General features: G+C 35.3%; 1 protein-coding gene across 1 annotated transcript in view; it reads right to left on the reverse strand.

Annotated features, from left to right (window-relative positions):
* Positions 1-3776: 3776 nt before the first annotated feature.
* The window catches only part of THSD7A (thrombospondin type 1 domain containing 7A), a 262212-nt gene continuing 240785 nt past the window's right edge, over positions 3777-25203 (reverse strand). The window contains exons 26-34 of the mRNA XM_085567407.1: positions 21819-21936; positions 20906-21051; positions 20174-20348; positions 17928-18101; positions 16857-16952; positions 13717-13799; positions 13185-13395; positions 9685-9772; positions 3777-8029 (exon numbers count right to left, since the gene is read on the reverse strand). Coding sequence (XP_085423533.1) covers positions 7945-8029; positions 9685-9772; positions 13185-13395; positions 13717-13799; positions 16857-16952; positions 17928-18101; positions 20174-20348; positions 20906-21051; positions 21819-21936 — 1176 coding nt within the window. The 3' untranslated portion in view covers positions 3777-7944. The remainder of the gene's footprint in view (positions 8030-9684; positions 9773-13184; positions 13396-13716; positions 13800-16856; positions 16953-17927; positions 18102-20173; positions 20349-20905; positions 21052-21818; positions 21937-25203) is intronic.

A 25203-nucleotide genomic window follows, 5' to 3' on the forward strand; every position in this document is an offset into this window, starting at 1 on the left:
GATGACAATTTCATTTTGTGGAATATCAAAGCTGAAAATGAGATAGATACATGTATGGAGCTGTCACTCCTGACCTTGTATACAGAATATCTGCCTGAACACATCTCTGTTAACACATGGATGATGCTAGACACCTCTTAGAAACCATTTTAAACATACCTCAAGTACAGGTACATGGGTACCTGTACTACCCATGACTTTAAGTTGTTAACATATCTTATAGATGAAGTAACTAAAATCAGAACATCTGTGTGTGTTTGAAATAACACTCTGAAACAGGAAATACAAATAATCTCCTGCCATGGAGCTTCTCATGGAATAGAGATTTTGTTTCATTCCTGTGGTTATTCACTCTTTAGGGACATTACAACCTAAGAGTATTTCCAAATTAGTACACCAAGATTTCACCCCAGCATTCTTGGAAAAATAATAGGTACTGAGAATTTGAGCTTGTGTTAATGATTGTTTATTGTCATATCAGAGTCAGGGCTTCAAAGAGAATCTTCTCCCTTCTATGATTATACACACAAAAGAGGGAGACCTTACTATGCTTTTACAATTAAAATTTAGACAATATTAGTATAAAAAGGGAAAAGTAGAGAAAAATTTAAAGCAACAACAATAGAATGGCAATTCTACATCTTAAAACATGTAGAATTAGGTATCTTCAAGGTTTCCAAATTAAATTAGGTATCTTCAAGGTTTCTAAGTTGCTTCTTTAGCTGTGGGAAGAGAGGAAAAAATTACTTCAGCCTCAAAATTCACATTTTCAATATGCATATTTTTACTTTTGATGGTATGCCTTCATATGCTTGTAAGTTGTCAGCTGGCAGCTATTGTCTCATTGTGATCTTAAGAGTGAGAAGACACATCAAAAGAGAATTAAGGCTATGGTAGCACTCAGTGCAAATCAGAACAGTTCCACATAAGGCTGAAATCTGGCATTTGTGTCAAGCATCAAGACACAATGGGGGCACAGGAATAAAGCTGTGAAGGGAACTGAGTTAGAGTATGAAAGCATGACACAGTATGCACCCTTTGTCTTAGATGACAATTTCATAGTTTTTACATGGCACAAGTTGTGTAAATTAGTTTAGGTTCATCTTGGGAGAAGTTTATGTGGGACTTCATTAGGCAGTGCATTAAAAATAAGCTGTCAGTTCTGGACCGCCAACAAACTGAACTGTCCAGTTTCAGAACTGTTAACTCAATTTTGGTCACGGGGTCAAATCATATTGCTATTTTCTTATAGATATCTTAAGAAGCAGCACTGGATGGAGTTTAGCTGAGAATTAAGTCATATTTTGACACATATAAGTAAGAAAGAGGATTTGGTTTCTAATTATAATTCAGAGAATAAAAAATTATATTTTTTAAATGCAACACTGAAATTGTGATGAAATATTTTTTTATTTGTAAGCTAAAGAAAACTGATTGAGAAACAATTTTCTGCCATTTTAAAGAATTACATGACACTCTGAAGGGTATTTTTGAAAATAAAACAAAACCTCATTCATTTTACAATTTCAGTTTCAGAATATAATTCTGATAAATTTAAGGGCTAGGTTCTGAATAAAATCCACAAAATATTAGAACATATGTAGGAGCCTCTAACTCCTCATCTGTAAATGGACAAGTACCAAGTTTTATTTTCTATGAAAAGACAAAGATTTTTAGATACATCAATTCATAATGCTAATTAAATAGGTTTAGTAATTTAACTGCTTGACATGAGATTTCTTTGAAAATAGAAAACAACAAGAGCTATGATCATGGATTATGATCCTGTGGTTAAGTTTTACCTTCACAATAGCTGCAAATCAAAGGACTTTTCCCTTGCCCAGAAAGGGTCCAAATCAGTGCTGGGACTCCAGCAGAGCCTTAAGAAGACTTGGGGGGATTGAGGGTATAACAACCTCCTTCGAGCTCTTGTCCATCGGTGCCAGCGTCTGCAGCTGAGCTGTGCTCAGCCCCCTGCCACCCACCCCCTTTCCAGCAGAGCTGTTACCTGACCCAGCTGGGACAAACAGCATCAGGCAACACCCAACAGCATCAGCTTGCCAAGGCAGGTCAGATTATCAGAACCAGCAATGGATTGCTCTCCAGGCTGGAAGGGCCAGGCTGGAAGGGTGAGGGGTGTGGATACAGCCACAGGTTGGTGTTAACAACCTGTCACCTTGGCCCTGCTGTGCTCTCATGAGGCTCAGTCCTGTCCCAGAGCTGCCTGACAGCAGAAAGAGGAATGGTATGTTCCAAATGTCATTTAAGATGTGCCATGAAGTCAGCCTTCCCACTTTTCTGCTTAAGCAGGACTTAGAAAAGATGCCTGTTTACAAAAGGATGTAGAGATGCTTCACCAGAATGTTCCCATGGGAAATGCCCTCCAAAGCCACGGGCACTGCACAAATGAAGGTAAGCAAAATGACACACCCTCAGCCTCTGCTAAAAAATAAATGAACAGGCAAGCAGAGACTAAGATACACACACATACACACCCAAACCACCTCTACCCCTCAAAACAAATGTTCATCTGCCTGGTCATTACCTGCTTTTGGATAGACAGACAGCTTTCCTGTGTTAAAAAACAAACAAACAAACAAACAAACAAACAAACAAAAACTCAATGAGAAGATTTTGAGATATTTTCTGAAGCTAAACTGATAGTGAAGCCAAGCAGATCCTGAATGTCTGCCCAAGTTCACTATTGTTTCAGCAGGATGATTTTCTAGATTCTTTGGATTCTCCAATATTGTAGGTTTTCACATTACTAGAAGGCTAAAACATTTACAGAGCTTATCTAAGACTCTTGATTTACCTCTCACTTCATGTCCTTTTGTCACATTTGCACTAGAAAATCATACTCTCCTCTAATGTTTTGGGATTCTTTTTACAATAAAGATGATCCCTTTCCCATTAATCCAAAAATCTTGCAAACAGTTGCCAAAATCCTACCATATTTTTTTACTGAATGTGAAGACGATCATCTTCATTATTATACCAGAACTAAATCTTTGAATTTAAATGAGAATTGAAATTTTCTTCTCTCAGATGTTTTTTAACTGCTTATAAAACTTTTGCCTGTATTGAATTAAACACATTCAAATGATCTAAAAATTCATCCATTCCTCTATTAGGTTTTATGTGGGAATTCAAGACCAATGCTTTTGTGGTTTTTCTGTGCATTCCAGCAGGAGAAAATGTAGGTAGGAATCACTTGTGAAAATCCTGAAATGCCTCAAAAATCAGAGTTGTTTGCTCTCAAAATTGTGCTTAAATCTTTTAGGGGGTAGATTGGAAAGGTTACTGGGGAGGTAATAACTACTGAAACAGGATAAACCCCCATGATACAGTGTGTAAATTACACAGCAGAACTGGACAGGAAAAGAATTGAGTTTTAGAGAGCACAGAGACTGAATATGAGCAATTATGAAAAAGTGCAAAGTGACTTCTTTTTATTCAAGATTCAGCTTGACTTGAAGTGAATACATGTCTTTTAGTGAGATCTTGATTGACCCCTTATTCTCTACAGAAGGATTGTTTTCTCTGATATAAAAGTGGCAAGGAAGAAAATATTTTTTAAATTTCATTTATTGGATATTTATCAATCGACAAAATATGTTTTGTAAATTTCCAGATCAATTAGGATAGTAGAAACAGACTTGATGGTTACCATAGCATCAGAAAGTATTTTTCTTTTTAAATAGAAAGACTAATTTTTAACAAGAATATGTTTGCTAATGCCTTTCAGAAAAAAGAAGAGACTTTTTAAAAGGTGGTCGTATTTTAAGGATCTGGCTTTTATTGTTACTCTATCCCAGCATAGAATACATTTATTTTAAAAAAGACATTAAATGATTTTGTGTCTATATTTATTGTCAGCAATGCATCAGTTATGTAAAAATAACCCAGATGAAAATGTAAGACTTGTTACATTTTCACATATCTCTATTAACTGAATAATGCTTAGTGACAATATACAGAAATTTGCAGTAGTAGTTGTACGTAAACATTTTATGCATTAAAAAAGAAATTTACATAATTTAAAAAATAAAAATGCATTACACAATTTACAAATTAACATTAACAAAAAAAAAGGTAAACATTCCTCAGACAGCTGCCTCCTTGTTCTACAAAATAAATATTCAAGTAAATTAAGTTAGGCAAAATAAACTCTTAATTCTTAATGATTTACATAAAGGTAAAAAGACAGATTTCCATTTAATTCAAGGTATATTTTACAGTGATTTACACATAGAGTTTTTAAATTGCTCTCTTCAAATTGTAAGATTGGAGAAAAAACTTTATTACATTTTGGCAGGAGGAAGGGGGTTTCAAAATTGGTGCTTTATACCAAATATAATCAGGCTTGCGCAGTTGCATGAAAGCTTTAAAAAGAACTGCTCCAGGACTCAAAGCAGACACAGTAAGCTAGAAACTACAGTTTTAAAAAGGAAAATATAAACCACCACATCAACAGGAAAATATCTACCTTGCTATTTTCTGAATGGTTTATTTGATCACTGGAAACATTACTTTCACAAACTAATAATCTACAGTAGTAGCTGCTTTAGGCACTGGATTTGTAGAAGCACTCTGATTTTTAAAGCAAATTGCTTTTCATTGTATATTGATAATTCACATATTATTTATTTCTGCTTCAATGCTAGAGGACTTAATCATCTTTGCAAAATTTAGATTTACATAAAATTTCAGCCTTCTTTACAGCCTAGTATTTTTTCCTTGATAATAAGGGAAGCCACTCTGGCTTCAAATTTCCATGCACTTTGTTCATAGAAAAAATAATAATAGAAAAGCACTCTAGATTTTAAATGCAGCACTAGTATGATGCAGATGTGCACCAGATATTCACTGACCAGATATAAAATGTAACACATACTAAAATACTTGCATGGATTGCAAAGGCCAAACATACTTTAAGAATCCCTCCTATCTCTTTATTTATCCATTTAATGTGTAAGGAAAAGGAGATGTCATACCTTTAACTTCAGGTTATTAAATGCTTAGATTTAGGACATAAAATTCTTCAAGGCAAGAACAAGGCAAAAGCTCCTGCTAAGTCCAGCTAGTGTTGTAAATAAAGATGACTCATTGCCAATGGAAGAAACCCTGTTCCCTCAATACCCTCTTGGTCCAAAACTATTCGACAACACAGAATCAGACTTTTAAAAAAACAGAAATCATTATTAAAATCTGTCTCCACATGTAGTTATTGTTCTTTAATACTTTATGACGTTCCCCCCCTCGCACAGCCCCCTCAATATCAGGCTAGCCCAGAGGTCCGAGGCTGTGAGGGGAAGAATATCAGGAGATGGCAAAGATTTCCAAAAGAGCCTCTTGCCCCAAAATACTTGGTTCAGCTCTCTTTATTCTGTGGTGTCCAAGGGGAGAGCAGGGCAAAAGAGGACGAACAGGAAATGTCAGGGGTCTATATAGACTTTGGACAGGGAGGGCTTCCCTGGCTCTCTGCCAACCCCGTTGGGGCAGGAAGGAGGGTCCAGGGTTATCTTGATCAGAGTCACAGGGTCCCGGGGAAGGGGAAATAGAGTACCCATGAGCACACTGTAACAACTTTATAATTTTTCCATGGGGTTTTTTTGGGTTTTTTTGGTTTTTTTTGTGTCTGACAAAAAAGAGGAACCAACCAGGTCTTTCTTGTTTTCTACTCAAGAATGCTGAAAATTAAAATTATCAAGATTTGTATTTATGCAATGGAACTTTACAAAGTGATGTAAAACTGAATGCTCCACTCCTGAAACACACATATGAATGAACCACTGCTGCTGCAGGGGCCATGAAATTTCATCAGCTGCAGCTGGATCAAGGTATAAATTGAGAAATTATGCCTGCACCAATGATCGTTACCATTGTTCCTCTGGTCATCATCCCCATTTGGGAATATCTACACAGTGGGATTAAGGTAATGTTCTTGATGCAGTAACACCACACTGGTAATATGGCAGCTAAATTAAAGTAGGACCATAATCTCTCTTGAATATCCACAAAATACTCAATGGTTTCAAGAATTATTCTACATAGAACAAAGGTGTACATTTTTAAGAACTGGTATTACTCATTGATGTCCATGAGAGTCTTGTCATTGATTTCAGTGGATCTGGACCAAAGTTTGCAAAGCTAGTTTTCATTCAGCGTGCAAAAACTGGTGCTTCTTGAGTAAATAGAGTGATGAGTAGGCAGAAGTGGTTTAGGTTATAAAAAAGACCTGAGAACCTAATATTGAACTTTATGTAACAATTATTTTTGAGAGGTTGCCTGATAAAGTTTTGTATTGCTTAGTAGTGGCACAGTCACTTGTACATTCTGGCTGCACACAGAAGCCATTTGAGGAGAATAACCCTTCTCAGGTCATGGATCACATCCGTAACAGCCATGTCACATGAGTGGCAAGTCAATGAGCTTCATGTTGGAAGCTCAACACTGAAAAGCTATAAGCACAGAAGAGGTTAACAGTGAGTTTTCATACTGCCAGAGTTTTTTAAAAAGTCATGAATATTAAAATGGCAGAACTATTGAACTTATTGTTTACTTGCCAGTACACTCAGGAGTTTAACTGAATAATTGAAAGAGTCTATTGAATTATCCTAATTAGAAAAGACAAAATGTCTCTGAGTATTGCACTGCCAGTAAGAGTGAAAGAGCTCTCATTAACAGAAGGAAAGAAAAGAAAAACCATTTTATTTTAGTGGAACAATCAGAACACCTTTTAGACAAGAAGTATGTCACTCAGGATGACAGGGCAACCACTTTTCTTTTTCTTCTTTTTTTTTTCTAACAAAGTTAACAAATATAAAAAATCTAGTCATAAACAACCTTCAAAGTACAATTAGAAACCAGTAGGACAATCTTTACCAGTATAGGTAGATGGGGCAAGAAACTAGACACTTGTATTACTGCCATGGTATAGAGTACAAACGGCTGCTGTGATGAGGAATGGTGTGTGTACAGCAAATGTCGTAGCTGATTCCATCCCGTCGCAGTCCAAACTGAACACTACTCTCTTCAGGATTCAAAACCTGTCTACTTGACACTCCTTGCACAAGATACATCATTATCCTTTCTGAAAAGAGGCAGTTTCTATGGCAATACTAGTTAAGTGCATATCATGCTGCACTAATATAGTGCAAAAATTTGCCTTACATGTAGCAAAAAAGATGCAGGCAACAGTTTGAGTTAGAGAAAGTAGAAACGTATTGTAACATTTACAGCAAGTATTTTTTTCCCAGACACCAACCACTAGAAAATAGTGAATGCCTCCTTTCTGGATGTACACATGAGGCCTTTATAATTTGGAGTGGTAACAGGACAGAATTTTGCAAGTGAGTCATTGCCCTCTGAAATGCAGGTTAACACAAGTTATCATCAACTGGCAAACTGTTGAACTTGCTCAGTGGGTTAATCCCAGTTAAAAGTTAATATTGTACTAAGCACTAAAATGCTCTTCATCACGTATATAATCTGATAGAATAATACATATTGTTCAACTGAGTATATATGTTATGTTTGAATATAAAGAGTCATAGACAGCTTGGTACAAACTCCTCATGCGTACTGATTGGTTAATGATGCAGGGGCTTCCAAGAGTTAATACTATGTCAGATACAGTATTCTGGAGGCAGAAGTGGTGCTCAGTTCTAAGACTGAGGAAATACCACAGATCTCCAACTTCAGTGTCTATTAATGTGATTCTGCCTGATTTCTCGGTGCTGATGGTCTAAAGTAAAGTCTAAAAATACCTTGAATATTGGTAGGCATTATGAAATCCATCCTTCTTTATCTATTGTGCAGTTACAAAAAGAAAAATTCAAAACACTTAATCCACTCCATAGAAAATCCCTGTGGCTTTGGACACCTTCTGATTTCATTCCTACAGTTTAGACTCCATTTGTCACCATGAGAAGTCGTAGTTTACATGTCTGCGTCTCCATCATAAGCCAAGGTTAAAGGTTTCAGTCGGTTGTTCTGCCTTCTCTGGGGCTTCTTTGGCTTTTTGCTGAAACAAGATAAAAATATTAACAAGATAACAAGATATAATATAACAAGATAACAATAGAACAAGCAACTAATAACATACAAAAACATATTTCAGTCTTAAATTATTGATAATGTATTCAGTTGTTTGTTTATAAAACCTATTAGCCTAAAACCTTCACTGGTATCAGTAATTATCCCTTTATCAACCCAAAGCAATATCTAATTCAAAGCTCAGTTGTTCAGAAACAAACTGTTACGATGCTGATGTGACTTGATGAAATCCTTGGCAGGTACTCTCACAACATCACTCTGCCATGCAATATTTGGTCATGTATCAAAACTGCAATCAGATTCTTTTAAATTACGTGACTCAAATATTAAATTGCTCTTGCCACATCAAGGGTTTCTATGGGAAAGATCCATCTTTTGACTGGTTTTATCTCATTATACTTGCTGGAATGCCTACAATTAATTCTAGATGTTGTAATCAAACCAGTCATTAATAGCAGAGGTATGTTTGTTTCCCATAACATTCCTTGTCTAGCCTTGAATTAGATTTTAATCCAGCAGTATTTCTCATCTATTTGATATAGTTTTAAAAAAATACCAGGTCAAAGAAAAATGAATGTTTATCCATGCTTTAGTACTAGTCTTCTTTTAGAGTGTAATGTAACCATTTCTTTAAATCGGGCCTGTGCATCTTCAGTCTTGTCCAAAATCTTATTTAAGCTGTGTCACTTAGGTTGCTCAAATCTGAATCTTTTATACAAAACTTTCTGTTACAATGACTTGCAGTAGCTGGGTTCCAGTCCAAATAATCGCCAGTGTTGTTGAATGATAATGGATTTCCTTTTCCTCAAGCCCCAACCTCCAAAAAACCAACCAACCAACCAACCAAAATAAAAAGACCACAAAACCCCCGAACAAACAAATTACACCCCCAACAACAACAAAAACCCCAAACCAAACCAAAACAAACAACACTTCACAAAAAACAAACAACAACCAAAAACTCAGAACAAATGTTTATATTACCTAGACAGAAGTGAGATTTTGGGCAAAGTTTACTGAATGACAAACATAAGCCCCCAAATGCCTACTAATGCAGTACAGCCAAGAGCCTGATGTGTAGGACCATACTTCCCTCACCTTTCACCTGTACTGTCATCTGTATTAGAAATTCCAAACAGGACCTAGGAAACTTCAGGGAGCACATACTCAAAGGTGACTTGTTCAAAAAATAGTATCATGTATTAAAAAGTTGAGAAAGTTTTCAGCTTTTTTCTGGTTCTGTATCTCTATATCTTGTCACATATAAAATATGATTTTCCTGGTTACTCAATTTCGCTGTTGCTCTTTCTCTCAGCATTTTTTGATACAGACATAATAAAATTTTTCTGGACATTGTATATAACAACCAAGATAAACTAAGCAAAAATGAACTGTACACTAAGCTGCCCCATATTTGTAAGTTCTTATACCCTCAGAAGAGCATGTGGTGATCCATCATCCAGAGTACAACCAGAATCTACTATGTGAGTCTGGACAAAAGGACACTGCAAACTAAATATTGCAGTTCATAGAAGTGTCTGCAGTTTCTACAGCAGCAGATGCAAACATTTTCATTACAGTCTGTGAGGGGGCTGTTTTCTTATAAATAATTAAAGAACTCACCAGGCTAGATAGATCATAGAAACAATAAAGATGAGTAAAACAAATGCACCAGCAGCTACACCATAAACCCAGGTCTTCAGCCTCCCATCTAAAAGGAATGAATGTTAGTCAGTAGTGTTTGAGTTAGTCTAGTTGAATTATTAGTTCTGCTATAGCATAGAAATACTTTAATAATCCAAAATAAATGTCTTCACTAGCACATACAGTTTAATCAGAGTAAATATTGTTAAATAACTGAGCAATGACTTCTCTGTGCTCTGCTTTTCAGTTGAAGTCAGGATAATTCAAATGGAGCTGAGGTCTGGGGCAGAGGCAGCAGGTGAGAGACCCAGAAACTCAGCTTTGGGGCCATCTGGTAGTGAGCAATCACCCAGTGTGATCACAGGGCAGTGCATCACCCTGGGACCCCTTTAGCATCACTTTCTATTCTAGCTCTGGTAAAGCAATCTGCCTGTCATTTTTATTCTTGTTCCTTTTTAATTGTATGTTTTTAAATGCCCTTAGCATGCTGTACATCATCCATCCCTTAGCTGCACATACACAACTTTTATTACTGCATAAAGTAGCAAAATTTTAAAATTTCTGTCCCTACTAAATGCACGTTTTGTTGTTATAAGTGACTTCTCACAGAATAAAAATACACAAAAAAAAGACAACCCATGCTCATAAATAGAACAACTGTCTGTTGATAAGGACTGTATTTATGTGCAGCCTGTGCATACATACCACTCTCTTTCTTGCCTCAGATGCACCCATGTCTATGAGGAAAATTATGTGACTTTGTCTGCGGGGTTTTGCTCTGCCCCCAAATGATCAGATCACAACTAAAGGTGAGTGCATGATTTTTGACTCACTACTTTTATCCAACTCATTTTTCAAATTTCTAAATGGCTTTTTGCAAACATTGTTTTCCAGGGGATAAGCTAGCCTTGTTGCATTTCCTTGACAAAAAAAAAATCATCATTATAAAACTGAATTATTTCATTTTCAAGTGGTGCAAGTTTTTTTTTTTCCATGAAGCTGTGTGTATTTTCAATGTAAGCAAATACAGCCAAAATTTTTCTGATCAAACACTTAGTGCTTCTCATTAGCTCTGCAGAACCAAAAGACACCATCAATGCAGTTTCTATTTCCACAATAATATTAACAGAAGTTAGACTAAGACTGCTTGGTTACAAAGTAGTGCTCTCCATTGCTATGCAGTTAAGCTCAGGCTTTCTGGTCTGTAGCAATGCAAAGTCTTGCTTGTCATGTGGACAAGTTGTTCAAGACTAATCAAAATCAGAACATTTTGCCTTCATTACCTTAATGAATCTCATGAAACATTAAAACTGGCAATAACTGACATAACTGAAATAACTGATCCATTAAAGATTAATGGAACAGTAGATTTGACCTGACATATCCTATGATACGATAATATCAATGAGAAGAATTCAGAATTTAGTGCTGCTAAATAGGTTAGTTTCCTCTCTCCTTGGCTTATTGCCATTGGAAAATGTAAGAGGCTTAGGTTTTTTGCAGGTTGGCTTCTTTTAAAATAGTCACATCTCCTTGAAAAAAAGGCTGGCAATGGCTTGTATATAGATTTATTTGTTTTTGTCAAAGCAAGGAACTCCCTTAATGAGGTCATTCCTATTATGCAACTACTGACCTCCGCCTCAGGCTTTCTGAATTCGCTCTGGACAGATTATTTCTAAGTATGTAAGGGAAGTGGCATCGCAGATTCATCTTTTTGTGGTAATACCTCAGCCCAGACAACTGAAGAAGGAACTTTTAATACCTTCCTTTCTGGAACTACAATGTGATTTGTGGAAGAAAATGAAAGACCTATTTTAGATCTAGATTTAGAAACTGTGAGGAAAAAAATAATCATGCCATAGTAAACCCAAACCTTTCTAATATATGTGAAATCCTGAAATAAAACAATCAAGCCTAAATCTCATCAGAAATGGAAAATGTTCAATTTCTCTCACATTTGCTCATAACTTCACTGCATAAAGTATTCGTTCTATTGAGCATGTTTGAGATTATCTGAACTGAGCTATGTCTCCTTCCCAACTTGAATTACATAAAATTGGTGAGGTTTCATACTCATAAAATTCAACTTTATAAAATTTCATGAAGTTTCTCAAATGTACCTTGCTCCAAAACCCTCCCTGAGCTCACATGAGTGTCCATGTTCCTAAACTGTTGAAGGGGACTGTCTGATATTTGCTTATTGTTATTATTCAGTGTGCTACAATACACCCTCTGGCATTTTCAGGAGGGGTTAGTTAAATGAGTAAATAATAACATATTTGGTAAGATCCTGTTTTTTAAAAAAAGGACCAGAAAATCTCTTTTCTATTTTTTATTTGAATAAATTACATGGAGTAAAGACCATTTTATTGCAGGTATCAAATATAGTATCAAAGTACAAATAATTGTAAATACTAGTAGGACTAATGGGATCTAAAGTGAATATTTCTAATTTCTAACCTGAACATTATTTAATCTACATTAGATTAAATATGAAATATTTAGAAATATTTTTATAAATCTCAAATAGAAATATATTTATATCTTTATTATGCATGTAAAGATAGTACTTTCAATTCTGCAATTAAAAACATAAAAAAAAGCCCTTTAGAAATAAATGACAACACTAATACACAAGTGTATTATTATATTTAGCCCTACGTGACTTAAGAGACACTTAAGATGATAAGCAATTGCTCTCTTCCATATTAATACTATTTTGGGCAACATATCTCTTTAAGTGAAAGTATTTTGTTAATTGAAGGGTTTTTTATACAAATACTTAGTAGCTCTAGAAAGTGTTTACTGACATCTGATTACATGATGGACTTTATGAAGCATTTTTTATGAAGTAACTCCTATATTTTACATCACTTTTGCAAATATCTTTGCTCAGCTCTAAAGAGCATAGTCCATAATAAAAGTATATATTGCTCGTAGAGACTAAGAGCAGGCCTATGCTAAATATCAATAATATGGTTAGCATTTGAATAACATTAATTAGCATAAATATGGATAAGTCAGAAAAGCATTAGCATATCTATACCAATTATTTTCCTTCAATTTTTGCTAAGGCTGCAGATTTTAAGAATCCTTTACTCTTTGAAGTCTTCAGTGCTATCTTTTCATTCCTCTGTCAACAGAATTATTGGTTAAGACACCATAATTTAATATATTGGCTTGCACTTTTGCAGCAAGCTCCCTTCCATAGTCACATTTCAAATAGCTTTTGTGAATTTTATCAGGTAGAATGACTAAAAGGAAATCTGCAATATAAGATTTCACTAAATATATTGGTGGAGTAGTGAGAGGGCTAGGTGGTTACTTATGTCTCTTCCTTTGTTCTCAGTAAGAGTATATGCCTGCCTTCTTAAATGAAAAGTCAAGGGTTTTTCTGGTCTCCCTAGGTATACAAAAATACAAATGCCAGACCCTGCAGCAGTACTTAGCACTAAGAACTGCTCATTGCATGACTTCACCTGGCCCAAAAGGCTGTAGAAACCAGGTCCTTCCTCGTCCTGTCTGGTTACTGGAAGGCTGGGTGGGGTTCACAGCTCGACTGGTTTTCACATCTCCCTTTTTGTCCTCCATGGTGGGGATGACCACCACTGGGATGAGAGTGCACTGCTCGAGTGTGCCATCAGAGGACATAACTTCAGTGTATCCATCTTCACAACTGCATGTCCTAGTCTGTAGGGAACAAGTGTTTTACAACGTGTAGCAGAAAAATAAGGTTTTCTGTGAGCTTTAAAGCATAACAACATGGATGACTGGAAGAGAAGACTATTTTGATGAGTGCTAGCCTGGAGGGTACCTCTTCACATATTTTTATGCAAGTTCATACCATATTTAACTTTTAATTGAAAGGCAGAAAATTGGGCAAGGTGGATTATAGCAAATTTTTGACTAGTAAAATCTCTGAAATGCTTTTTGTTGACATAATCTTTGTAATCAAGAGATGTGTGGGAAGGCCTCATGGGGTGCTCTATGCTCCAATGCAGTAGCACATACCTCACTGCAGTAAGCGTGGGGTTGGCTGCACGGTGGGTTACATGACCTGTCAGCATCTGGTTGGCGCATCACTAAACAGCCCCCTGTAGGACAGAAAATCATATTTTCACATGGTAATATCTAACCACTGATGAAATTACTTGCTGCACTGTATCATGGATGACAATCTTGTTGCTAATTTGAATGTAAGAGTCCTTCTTTTATTCCAAGGTGAAGGATAATTGAAATCAAATGTTTTCTTATATGTAGAGTAAGGATACAGCAAATACATTTCATTTCATGTGCATTTTAGAGTACTAATATTTGGCAATGGAACTAATATTTGTTTTCCTCTTTTATCCTTTGGTGAATTGCCAAAAAAGCTAATTTAAATGCTTTGTTGTACTTGAGGGAACAGATGTGGTTCTCTAGGGCCCTCCTTATGACTTACATGTTGAAACTATGTTGACAATAGAAATAAAAACATATTTTTTATTTATATAATTTCCTGTTGAACTGAAAACAAGTTACTCATCCCGTTTATGAAAGGGTACCTGTTTTCTGCTGCTACTGGGTCACTTTTACACATGCTTTTATGAATCAAAGCTTCATGTTAGTCTGAGATTTTACAAAGCAAAGCAGAGTTATCTGTAAAGCACGTACTGAATGTTGCAATACTGATGATATTGTGAGTTTCAGTATTTTCCCTTTTTATACAGGCCCAGTTTTAATTTCCACAGCTTTATATATAGTTCAGTTATCATTATGGACCAGTACACACAATCAGGATTTCACTAGCATTTCAGCCAGAATTACTTTAAAATACATTTAGAATTAGTTTGAATTTATCTGTGTTTCCTTTTAGCTTATAGAAAAGGGATATGAATCACATTGTTTAAAATTCATACTGCTACAGAAAAACTTATCATGCATCTCCCAAATTAATTCTGTTTTTATACAGTGCAATATGATGATGAAATCCTGATAGCTGAGGTTGGTCACAACCATAGCGGATGTAGTTAGTTGTGGTTATGTAGATCCAAGTGTTAACAGGATGGCTGGTGAAGAACAAAGAAAACGCTGCTGGTTGCTTTAAGTTTTCCCCACCCTCATAAAAGAAAATCATCCATCCTAGCATATAAATCACATGCCTGTGGGAATCTATGTAATAAAATATCAGTCATCCAAGGAAGCAGAAGGAAAGAGTTGCCTCATCGCCCATGGGAAATAACACCTTCAAGTAAAAAAGAATTATTCAGCACAATGATATTATGCAAGTAAGTAAATAGAAAAAGACCTTAAAATACCAACAGAACTCACAATACTTATTTAATAATGTCTGAATTAAAGTTGAATCCAAATGTGCAGGAATAAGGCTGACAAGACAGTAATCAGAGATATGGGTTGCTTCTGAATCAAACTAGGTAATCTCAATTTAAATCAATCATGTATGTGCATCTATCACCTCAATGAATACGGTAGGTATTCATGAGCTCAATATATACATATATATACTGTAAATATATATATGTATATATTATACAAAACACTTTCAGGAAATGTACAAATGCAAATTAAAATCTGGTTCACTACTGTATATTTAATGTAGAGAAGTTCCCTCTACATTATATTTTAGTCCAATAGAATATTACATTTAAGTGCTGTGCTTGAAAACGATCATAAAATCCATGAAAATTATGGGTTTGCATTTAACAGAAACATATGAAAAATATAGTTTTGTGTTGCATGGAGACCAGTGATTTCATGTTCTGGACTATGCCATTAGTCTTCCTTTCAAATCAGAAAGTTATCACAACATACAAACATACAAACAAACTTTGAAAAAAAGTAATGCAATGTAGATCAGAGGTTTGTCTGCCTTGGAGGTCCTATTATGAAAAATCTGCCAATAATACACAGTCATACATTCATATTTCCTAGAATTTATCACAAAGCTGTATTTGGTCACATCAGAATAAATTATTATTTTCATGTGACTGTGATTTATTAATATATTCTGATTTTAACATCTCAGAGACATAATCTCCAAGATGCTATTTCCTTAAATCCTATAGGACCTTTCATTGGTAATATCCTATATTAATCTCAGTAAAGAATTCTCTCTTAGAGTTTTACTTATCATAGAAACATCTTAGGTAAGCAGGAAGCAATCAAGGTTCATGAATAATGCCCTGTCACAATTCTTGTGAACAAGTTGTGTTTTAAGAGTCCTACACCACAACGTGAGGTTTGCAAGAGACTTTGAGCTATTATTTCAACACCGTGTAAAAATAACACAAATATTTTATTTCTACAGTTCAACAGACAGTCGTGGTGGACTCCACCATGAATAAATATTGCGGTGGCAATAAATAACAGCCCCTCTGCTGTGAGTGACCTGACAGCAGCTGGCATTGAAGATATGTTTACAGTCTCTGGGATTCTTTTACTATCACTTGGTCTGACACAAAAACTATTTAAATAAATGCATAACTCTTAGCTTAAATGAATCCCTATTACCAATATAAAAATCAATATGAATAGATTCAAATGAAGGTTTTCTTCTGAGACTTCTGTCGTTCCTAATTCCTTTCTTTTTGCTTTAGCTTGCACAAAAAGTCACGACATCCCATAGCAGACTGCAATGTATCTTGATACAGATTTATGACATTGAAGTAAAGAAATAAACTGATATTAACACATTTATTAAAATTTTATATTTTGTAACTTTAAGGAGATATATCATATATGGATGATATTACCGAGCTGTGCAACTTTCTTTGCCTTTGTATAGGCACTGAAATGACCTGTAGTATATAAAAATTTTATTTGTTTTAAGGCCTGAAATTTGAAGCCCTACATTTAGAAGTGTAAAGATGCCTAAGGTAAAAAACCCCTGAACATACACAATGTAAAACATTTCAGGTCCACCATAGGAGATAACATTTATATTTACTTTAAGCATTACATGCTGCATAATTGTAGAAAAGAAACAGCATCTTTAATATGCAAAAAGATGATGATTTTGATTCATACCCCAGGATGAATAAAAATCATCCAGATTTCGCAGATCCTTTTAATTTTTTTCAGTTTGTTTGGAAAACACATTATCCACCTGTTTTCCAGGGGTTTTTTTTTGTGTATATAAAAAGAGCAGTTACCTGTGACGTTTAAACCATCTGACCTTTGGCACCACACGGTCCGAGAAGATCCCTTCCATGGGCTAGCCATCCACTTGTACTCATAGCACTGCCCATCTGCACAGAGAACATTGGCATTTCAACAGATTTGATGACAAGGTTTTAGATTACCACGGGCTGCAGCCATACTCATCAGCTGACCATACTCATTTTGTGGCCACACTCATTATGATTAATGGCTTGTACAGTTGTTAATTAAGCCCTTTTCTCCTTCAACCAGCACTGCACTGCACATGTGGAGGTCCCGGGGTCTCCTGCACTTACTGGACACGTAGAGAAGAGACCAGATGTGTCTGAGACACTAACTAGGTTTATGAGCAAGCCTAATGCAGTAAACGGGTACAAGAAATGTTTCCAATAAGCTCATAATGGTTGTGGCCCATTTGTTGTGCAAAACTCATTTAGGGGTCAGGTTCCTTTTCTGGTAGCACTGAGTTTCAGTCAGTGCTCCAGTGCTTGGCAAAGTGGCCAGGGCTGCATCTGGCTTTGTGTCTCAGCACTTCTGTGCACATCTCATATGGTCTGGCATGAATCATGGAGTCCTTCTGCACCTTAGCTCTCTATTAAAAATATAAAATTCCTTTTTGTCCAATATGGCCTCTGAATAGATTAGTTGGTAGAGGAAACTTTTTTTAGACAATTTGTCTACTAGCAGTGGTAAGCACGGCTGAGATATTTTAATGACATTGTCATGCAATTAACAATTCAAAGGGTAGAGAGAAATCTAAACCTGGTTATGAATCAAAAGGAAGAGAGTTCTTTTTGTTAATGTTACAAAGTGTATTTGTCCCATATGAAAAGAAATATCATTATTTAAAAATAATAATTCTAGAAGGTTAACATATGATAGTTACTACTTGAAAGTTTTTCTCTTTACAGTTGATATATATAAAACAACAATTTAAGTGCAACTGTGTTTATCAAGTTTGTATTTGCCTAAAATCAATACCACAAACAGAAAGAAAACAAAATTATGGTTGTTTTATATTATTTTCTTGCAGGAGCCAGTCTGACATATATTTTGGTGCTTACCATTGCATGGTCTTGTTTCCAAAGCCTGTTCTGGACAGAGATGTTGATTCTCTAAGTCCTGAATGATCACTGCCCTAGATCGGACTTGTATTCCTCCAAAACCAAGATCTTCACCATTAAAACAGGTTAGCTGGCAAAGGCTCCATTCAGACCACTCTCTCAAGTAACAGTCCCCTGTCAAAGAGCAGTTTTATAAGATGAATGATCATTGTGTGTGAAGATCTTTTCACACTGAATGTCTTTAAAAAATGTCCCAAGTACAGTTTCTTAATTTTCCTTCTCTTTAGTTGCCTTTTTCCCTCTATTTAAACTTGACTCATAGTGTAGAAATCATAATATTTTGATATTATCTGAATGTCTGTGTCATAGAAAATATTATAAAGATTATACAAGGGCCCATTTGTTCTAAAGCAGTTTTATTTTCTTGTAGCATTCCCATGAGATCACCCTCATGAATCTCTTTGCAATGCTTTACCAATGTCTAGATTTTTGTACATTTTAAGATATTTTCCATTGTATGTCTTATGCTAAATTTACTTTTTCTTTTCAATTCATCTTTGATCTTAGAAAATGTTTTCTAGTATTAAGAAGATTAATTATTGCTTATCTTTCTCTAAATAGACATAGAAGCAACTGATGCAAAACACTTTGCAAGAAAGGGAAATGGAAACATGATTAAAATGTCTTTTCTTGCTATTTCATATTAGCATAATAGACATGTAGAATTCTATAGTGTAAAACTGAAAAATAAAATTATACTAATGATACTAATTAGCACAATCAGCTACAGAACATTTAAGGAAGATCTGAGGCACTACACAAAGAAACCATTTTGTTAAAACTGCAGTTGAAAATGGGACTAGTCTGTGCACAAACTCATAAATAAACCTCTTAGTTCTCATTATTTCAGTGAGAAAGTCATTAAAAATTCATGCTACCTTGCATTATACTGATGACAGATATAATCAGTACTGTGTTGACCGGATGCCTGATTAATGAAGGAATTTTATTTGCCAACCTTAGGAAAGCATGCAAAGAAATGAATAATTGACGAATGATGTATACATAATAGGAAAACAAGTAGGGATTTTTGGAAACATTAGCTCAAGCATATCATTAGCACATCTCCACAGGGCAGTTATTTTTGCTGGCTAAATATGAGATGGTTGAAGAGCAGGTCCCTGCTCAGCAAAATTTTTAAAGCAATCAATAAGCAGCTATATTTTTTTTTATAAAATTCACTACTATGAAAACATAACTACAATCTTTCTATTCTTCCAGTTTCCATTTAAGAAGTAAAAATACATTAAAATTATGCAATTGGAATGCTATGTACAAAGCAGTGATGGAAATATCTCCATTTTTTCTTAATTTCTGTTTATTGAGTCAACTTTACCTTCAGTCCAATCTGATATGAACTGGGAAAAAAACTCGGGGAAAGAGGAGAGTTTCAAGAGAATGGAGTACTGGCATGAAATGATAGCTGCATTAGAACTGAAGGAGTTTATCACCTCTTCTGAAGATTCATCATTAATAGCTATTAAACAACAGCAATATACTTCAAATTCTACAAGTAAGTGTTTGGAATGAACTTGAGGGGTTTTAGGAAATTACATAGCTCTTATATGCTCTTAATCCTTCTCAGTATGAGCATCATGGACCTGATCATTCATAACAGTTACTTTGATTCAGTTCACAGAAGTGATGATAGTGCATGTCACATCCATAGAGCTAAACAACTAGAGGCACTCATGTTTTCTCAGAGATCAAAACTTTAATTTCATTTGGAATAGAACCTCTAAAGGAAAAAATAAGATGCCTTAGCTTATCTTCCTTAGACACACATAAAAGGCATCACGGTTTTAGCACTGGTAAAAATATTAATAAAGCTGTCAGATAGTCTACACACTTAACACTAATATTTAGCTGTAAACTAACATCCTTTCTTATAGAGTTAAATACAGGTTTTATTTCAATGGATTTTGTGAAAAAATATATACATCTTAGATACAATCTGTGACAGAGAGATCATGTCTTTTATAAATTTAAAATCTAGTATTTTTCTAATTGATTGATTATCATGAAGCCACTCCTAAAAAGTAACTCTGTTGGTCATTTGATAGATTAATCCAATCAGTAAAGCAGATGAAAAAGATTTCATTGCCTGTGGCTAAGCTAGGCCCTAATAGCAAAAATGACACCAAAGCAATCTTGAAATGCAACATTTATTTGAACAGCTTTGTTACCTGGACAAGGGAAAGTGCAGGTTTCCTCAAGTATTATCTTCTTATCACCATCTATAATGGGCTCTATTTCTCCACAGAATTCCTCATCTACTACTTTGCCAACATCTTCAATGGATCCATCATAAACCACACAGGAGATGTTCCTCACACGTGTTCCCTCTCCACATTGGGCATCCTACAGAAGGAGAACTGATTGATACTGAACAGAAGAAATTGCCAAAATCTGAGTTACATGTCATTCTATTTCCTATTATTTTTGCTTAACTACTTATTCATTCCAATAAGGAGAAGAAGAAGACAAAAAAAGAAGACATGGTTCATTACTTCTGAAACAAAAAGAAAAAAACAACCCGAAATTCCTGGTTACTGCTACTTGTTCCTTAAGTTACAGAGCTAATTATGCTTTTGAATTGCAACCAGAGCAGTATGTCAAGTGAAGATATCTTCTAATATATGAATACATTTCTGCTGATATTTTTTTGCAATAGAAGTATTTAAATTATTAGCAAAGATGCTGCTCAGGTACCAAAGATTACATTTGTACTCTGAATATCTGTAGGACACTGTCACATCCATCGATAAATAACGAAATCTAAGGAAAAAACCAAACTTCAGTTTTTGTATAAGAGAGAATCAAGTTGTTTACAGAGTTGATAAGGAGGTATCCAGGCATATCACAAATATGCCTGGATCCACATGTTCCATAACTTCTAAGTCCCATATGACTTTTACCTCTACTTTGCATGTAGACCATTGACCATATTGCCATCGATAACAAGGTTTTACTGGACAGGGTTTGAATTGCTCCATCTGAGAAGGACAAGGTCTCCCATCACCCTGAAATGGCTGATTTATGGTCCTTCTTCTGATCATTTTTCCTGTAACAAAAAGCAGCAATATAACAACAAAGACTTCAGTGGTTAGATTGATTTATTCCTCAAGATGTTCTATTTTGCTAAAAAGTATTGTGTTTGAATAAAGTATTTTTTTTTTCCAGATTTGAAAAAGTGAATTATAAAGCTGATCTGTTGGCTCTTGTCTGTTACATGGATTCATATTTTCTAAGTCAGACACTTTATATTCTGTCATTCTTTTGTAGTGTACGAAGTGCAGGAGAATGTCTGATTAGGATTGCTCCTGTAAAAGCAAACAAAAGCAGTAATTTCCTAGTTCAGAAGCCTGAAGAAAAGTATTCTTTATGATTGTGATGACATGCTTGTTCATTTAAGTGGAGACTCCTGCTCTTCATCTGCAGCTTGCTGCTAGAAGAGGCCAGCATGCTGTGTTCTCTCAGTTAACCAAGAAACATGTGTCCCATAATTGTCTGATTCCAGCAAACAAGAACTTGCAATTATCTGTCACTGTCTGTGTGGGAAATATTACATGCAGATTTTGCAGAAGATGGAGGATTCTTCACTCAGGCCCAAAGAAAATTAAAATACAATAGGCTTATGCAACAATTACCTCCTCTCCAACCATGAGTGATATGCAACAATTATCTCCTCTCCAACTATGAGTGATATGCTACCCAGCTTCATTGAGATACAGGTTCTACTTCAAATACTTATTTATATAAGGAAAGAGGAATTCTCAGTCTGAAAGAGGAATTCTCAGTCTTTAGAATATGCTAAAGGTATGTACTGACCTGTAAGGCCACATGTTTGAGAGCACTCAGACCAAGTGGACCAGTCAGAGAGCTGACAGTTCACAGGACATTCCACCACGCAGGACATATTCATTTGCCATGTCTTTTCCAAACCAAGCTGAAAGAAAATGTTAAATGGTTAGCACAAAACTCCAGGTCTGTATCAGTGCATCAGTGCAGGGTAAAAAGTAACTAGGACATTTAAAATTCTCACTTCAAGACAGTCCTAATGCACATATTGATCTTTATATACATGCATAAAACCCATTTTCATCAATCATTTTCTAAACTAGAACCTATAAATGGAGGGCTTAATATCTACACTATTACTTTTTACAACAGATGAAGGCCACAATGATTTGTGAAGCATTTTGAGAGAGGAATGCAAAAATACTGAACAGTTATTAATAAGTGAATTGAAGTGATACTAGAAGCCAAGTTCAAAACTAGTAAAAGGAGGAGGATGAACATGTACTAGATACTCAAAAGATGTGCAGATGTTGAAAGGAGCTCAAGAGAGACTGAACAAGTTAATGGGAGGTTTAAACACACAGAAAACCTATCAGGCAAATGCAGTTCAAGAGCTGAAAATGGGTAGAAGCTGTGAAAGGAGTAGGTGGAAACTCTTGTATGTCTGTGTTTCTTACTTTTCCAAGGGCATCTGCTTATGCCTCTCATGTTTCCTTCCTAATGTGCTGTATAAGTGCATGATTATTCTATTATTCTATTCTGTTCACCATGCTATCCATACAAAGATATTGACATGACACTGACAATTTTTTTTCCAAAAAAAAAAAACAAAACAACCAACCAAAGCACAAACCAAAACATATTTTCATTTTTTTTTCTGAAAAACTTTGCAAAGAATCAGAATCCTATAACACCCATAATTTAAAAGCTTTAGCTGCTGGAGGAGTCTGAAAGAAGGGGACAGAGAAATTAATCTCAAGACTCTAGTGGTCCCAAAAATATATTCTATTCTCAGTTTTTCCTCAGGTATGATTCAATGTAACACCCCACCCTGGGGAAGAGAGTTTTATAATCATGATCAGGACATGGCACAACAACTACATGGTCCTTTGGTCTGATCCTGGACAGCCATTTCTATGTTTTTATAAACTCACAGACTCCAGATTTTCCCCATCCATACAAAGAAAGAGATATTCTCACTAACACACATGAGAATATATCATGCAAGATGAAATGCAACTGATGGCAAAAATATTAGCATAATAACACCTGCATCCTGCACAGCTGAATAAAAAGGGTAGGTCAGTTATAGGTTGTATGATCTAAAGCATGAAAGAAAGTCAGTCCTGCCAACATGAACAAATCTACAGCTTTCCAGAACAAAGGACTGTCCTTTTCACTGGACCTCACCAGTGGTCCAGTGACCTTGATCATCACTGAGGCATTTCAGAATCCTAGGCAGTTGTGAATATCTTTTAACAAGAAAAAAATTCCCACCCCACCAGTTGAAAAAAAAAAAAAAAGGCAAACTAGACATTTAAAAAGCTATTAATTTTAATGACTGGAAAAGTTTATTATATAAAATCAGCATATCAGCATTTAAGACTTTAAAAAGGAGATAAACCACTATTTCCTACTAAACACAAGCATAGAGCAATAATTAGGCACAACATTAACATATTCTCCATAAATAAACTACCACAAGTACTGAAAATATCTCCTCCTGATAGACCCACCAAGTTTTAAATTTGTATTTGCATTTATTGAGACAAATAAGGGTTTAGACCTCTGTTTTTATACATCAAAGAATGAGTTCTTGACTTTTCTTGGTAGTTTGGTATAGCCTTGATTATGCAGCTATCACACACAGACAACACCTGAAACCCTTGGATAATCTGGAATTTGGATGATTAGGAAGCTAGAGAACCCTCTTTGAAGTCCATATTTGTGTTAAACCTTCTGAGCAAAGGCTTTACAGCCTGCTGAATCGATTCCTGCCAATTTTAGAAACATGACTGCTCTCTTTCAATTCTGGTCTTCTCAGCTGGACTTTAGCAGCTCAAGAGGGAAAAGCCCAAGAAAGATATTAACAGAGAAGAGGGGAAAGCTGAAGACCAGATTACCCACAGTGACCTCCTATTTGCATGTCTTAGATACTGAAGTGCTGCTTAAATAGATCTGGGGAACAACCAACAGGTTGCAATTCAATAGTATTCACATATTCCTTTCTCACCCCTCTCCTTCCTTGAACTGATGAACCACAATTCAACTTCAAAAGCTTAGAAAATATTTGAAGAAGTGCTCAGTAGCTCCCTGACCCTAAAGCTTTTGTCCTGGAAGAGCTGTGGTTTCTGACTCAACAACATCAAGTAATGAAAGGTACCCTGTGTGCTCTGTGCTTCTGGTCACACATGCCAGGGGCAGCAGGCTGCCACACCAGCATGCTCCTTAAATCCTGTGATCCACAAGAAGTATTTGTATTAGTTTATAGGAATGTTTGGCACCAAAGATTAAATCCTGCTGCTGGAGGTTATGTAACAGACAAGCAGACTGTTCACCAATAAACCAGCAAAGTCTGCTTTTTAATGCAGACACAACTGCTAGTTTCTAGGCTTTTATCATCTTTAATTAATGGTAAATGAATATAAGTCTATAAAAAGAAATATGAACAAGATCAGCTTGCTTGACGTTATTTGATTTTTAAATATTCAAAGAAAGAGAAGTCAACTTCTTGTGATAAGTAGAAAACAGTACTACTGGATTAGTATGCTTTCAGAGTTTGAAGAGAACTACATTAACATAATCAGGATTTGGAAATAAACTCTGGAAATTGTTTTATCTTGGCAGTAATCAGGATGACTGGCTACCTTCTTTAGATGATCAACTCAAATAAATACAAAATCATATGGACACATAAGGAAGCCACAACACAGAGGCTCAGATGGAATGTTAGTATTTAACTCTGCTGATGCTCATACCTGGAGATGGTTATAGACAAAATTCAGTATGAAGGGGTTTTTTATATATGGTTTTGTTATTTTCTTGAACTATATATTATATAGAAACTCACTGCAATAATGATTCCTAATTTCTTAGGAATCATTGTAGGTTTATCTATTATGAGCTCTCTTCTTTGCATATAATAATAAGGAACATAATTCAGTAAATGTACCTACACATAAATAAAGTAAATATTTACTCATACATCTAGAATAAAGCTTTATAGAGAGCTCAGAGGAAATTCATTAGCTAGGTCATTACAAAATTACTTCATATTTTTCCTATTCATAAACTTTTCCAAGCACATGCACGTTATTTTGAACTTCACTTAATATTTCTGCACTGCACTTATAATGTAAAAACACAGCAGAAAGCCCCACCCTGAAGGATCATTAGAAAGAAGTATATAGTATGG

This window comes from Lonchura striata, chromosome 2 (assembly GCF_050655825.1).
Source record: "Lonchura striata isolate lonStrDom1 chromosome 2, ASM5065582v1, whole genome shotgun sequence".
NCBI classification, from domain to species: domain Eukaryota; kingdom Metazoa; phylum Chordata; class Aves; order Passeriformes; family Estrildidae; genus Lonchura; species Lonchura striata.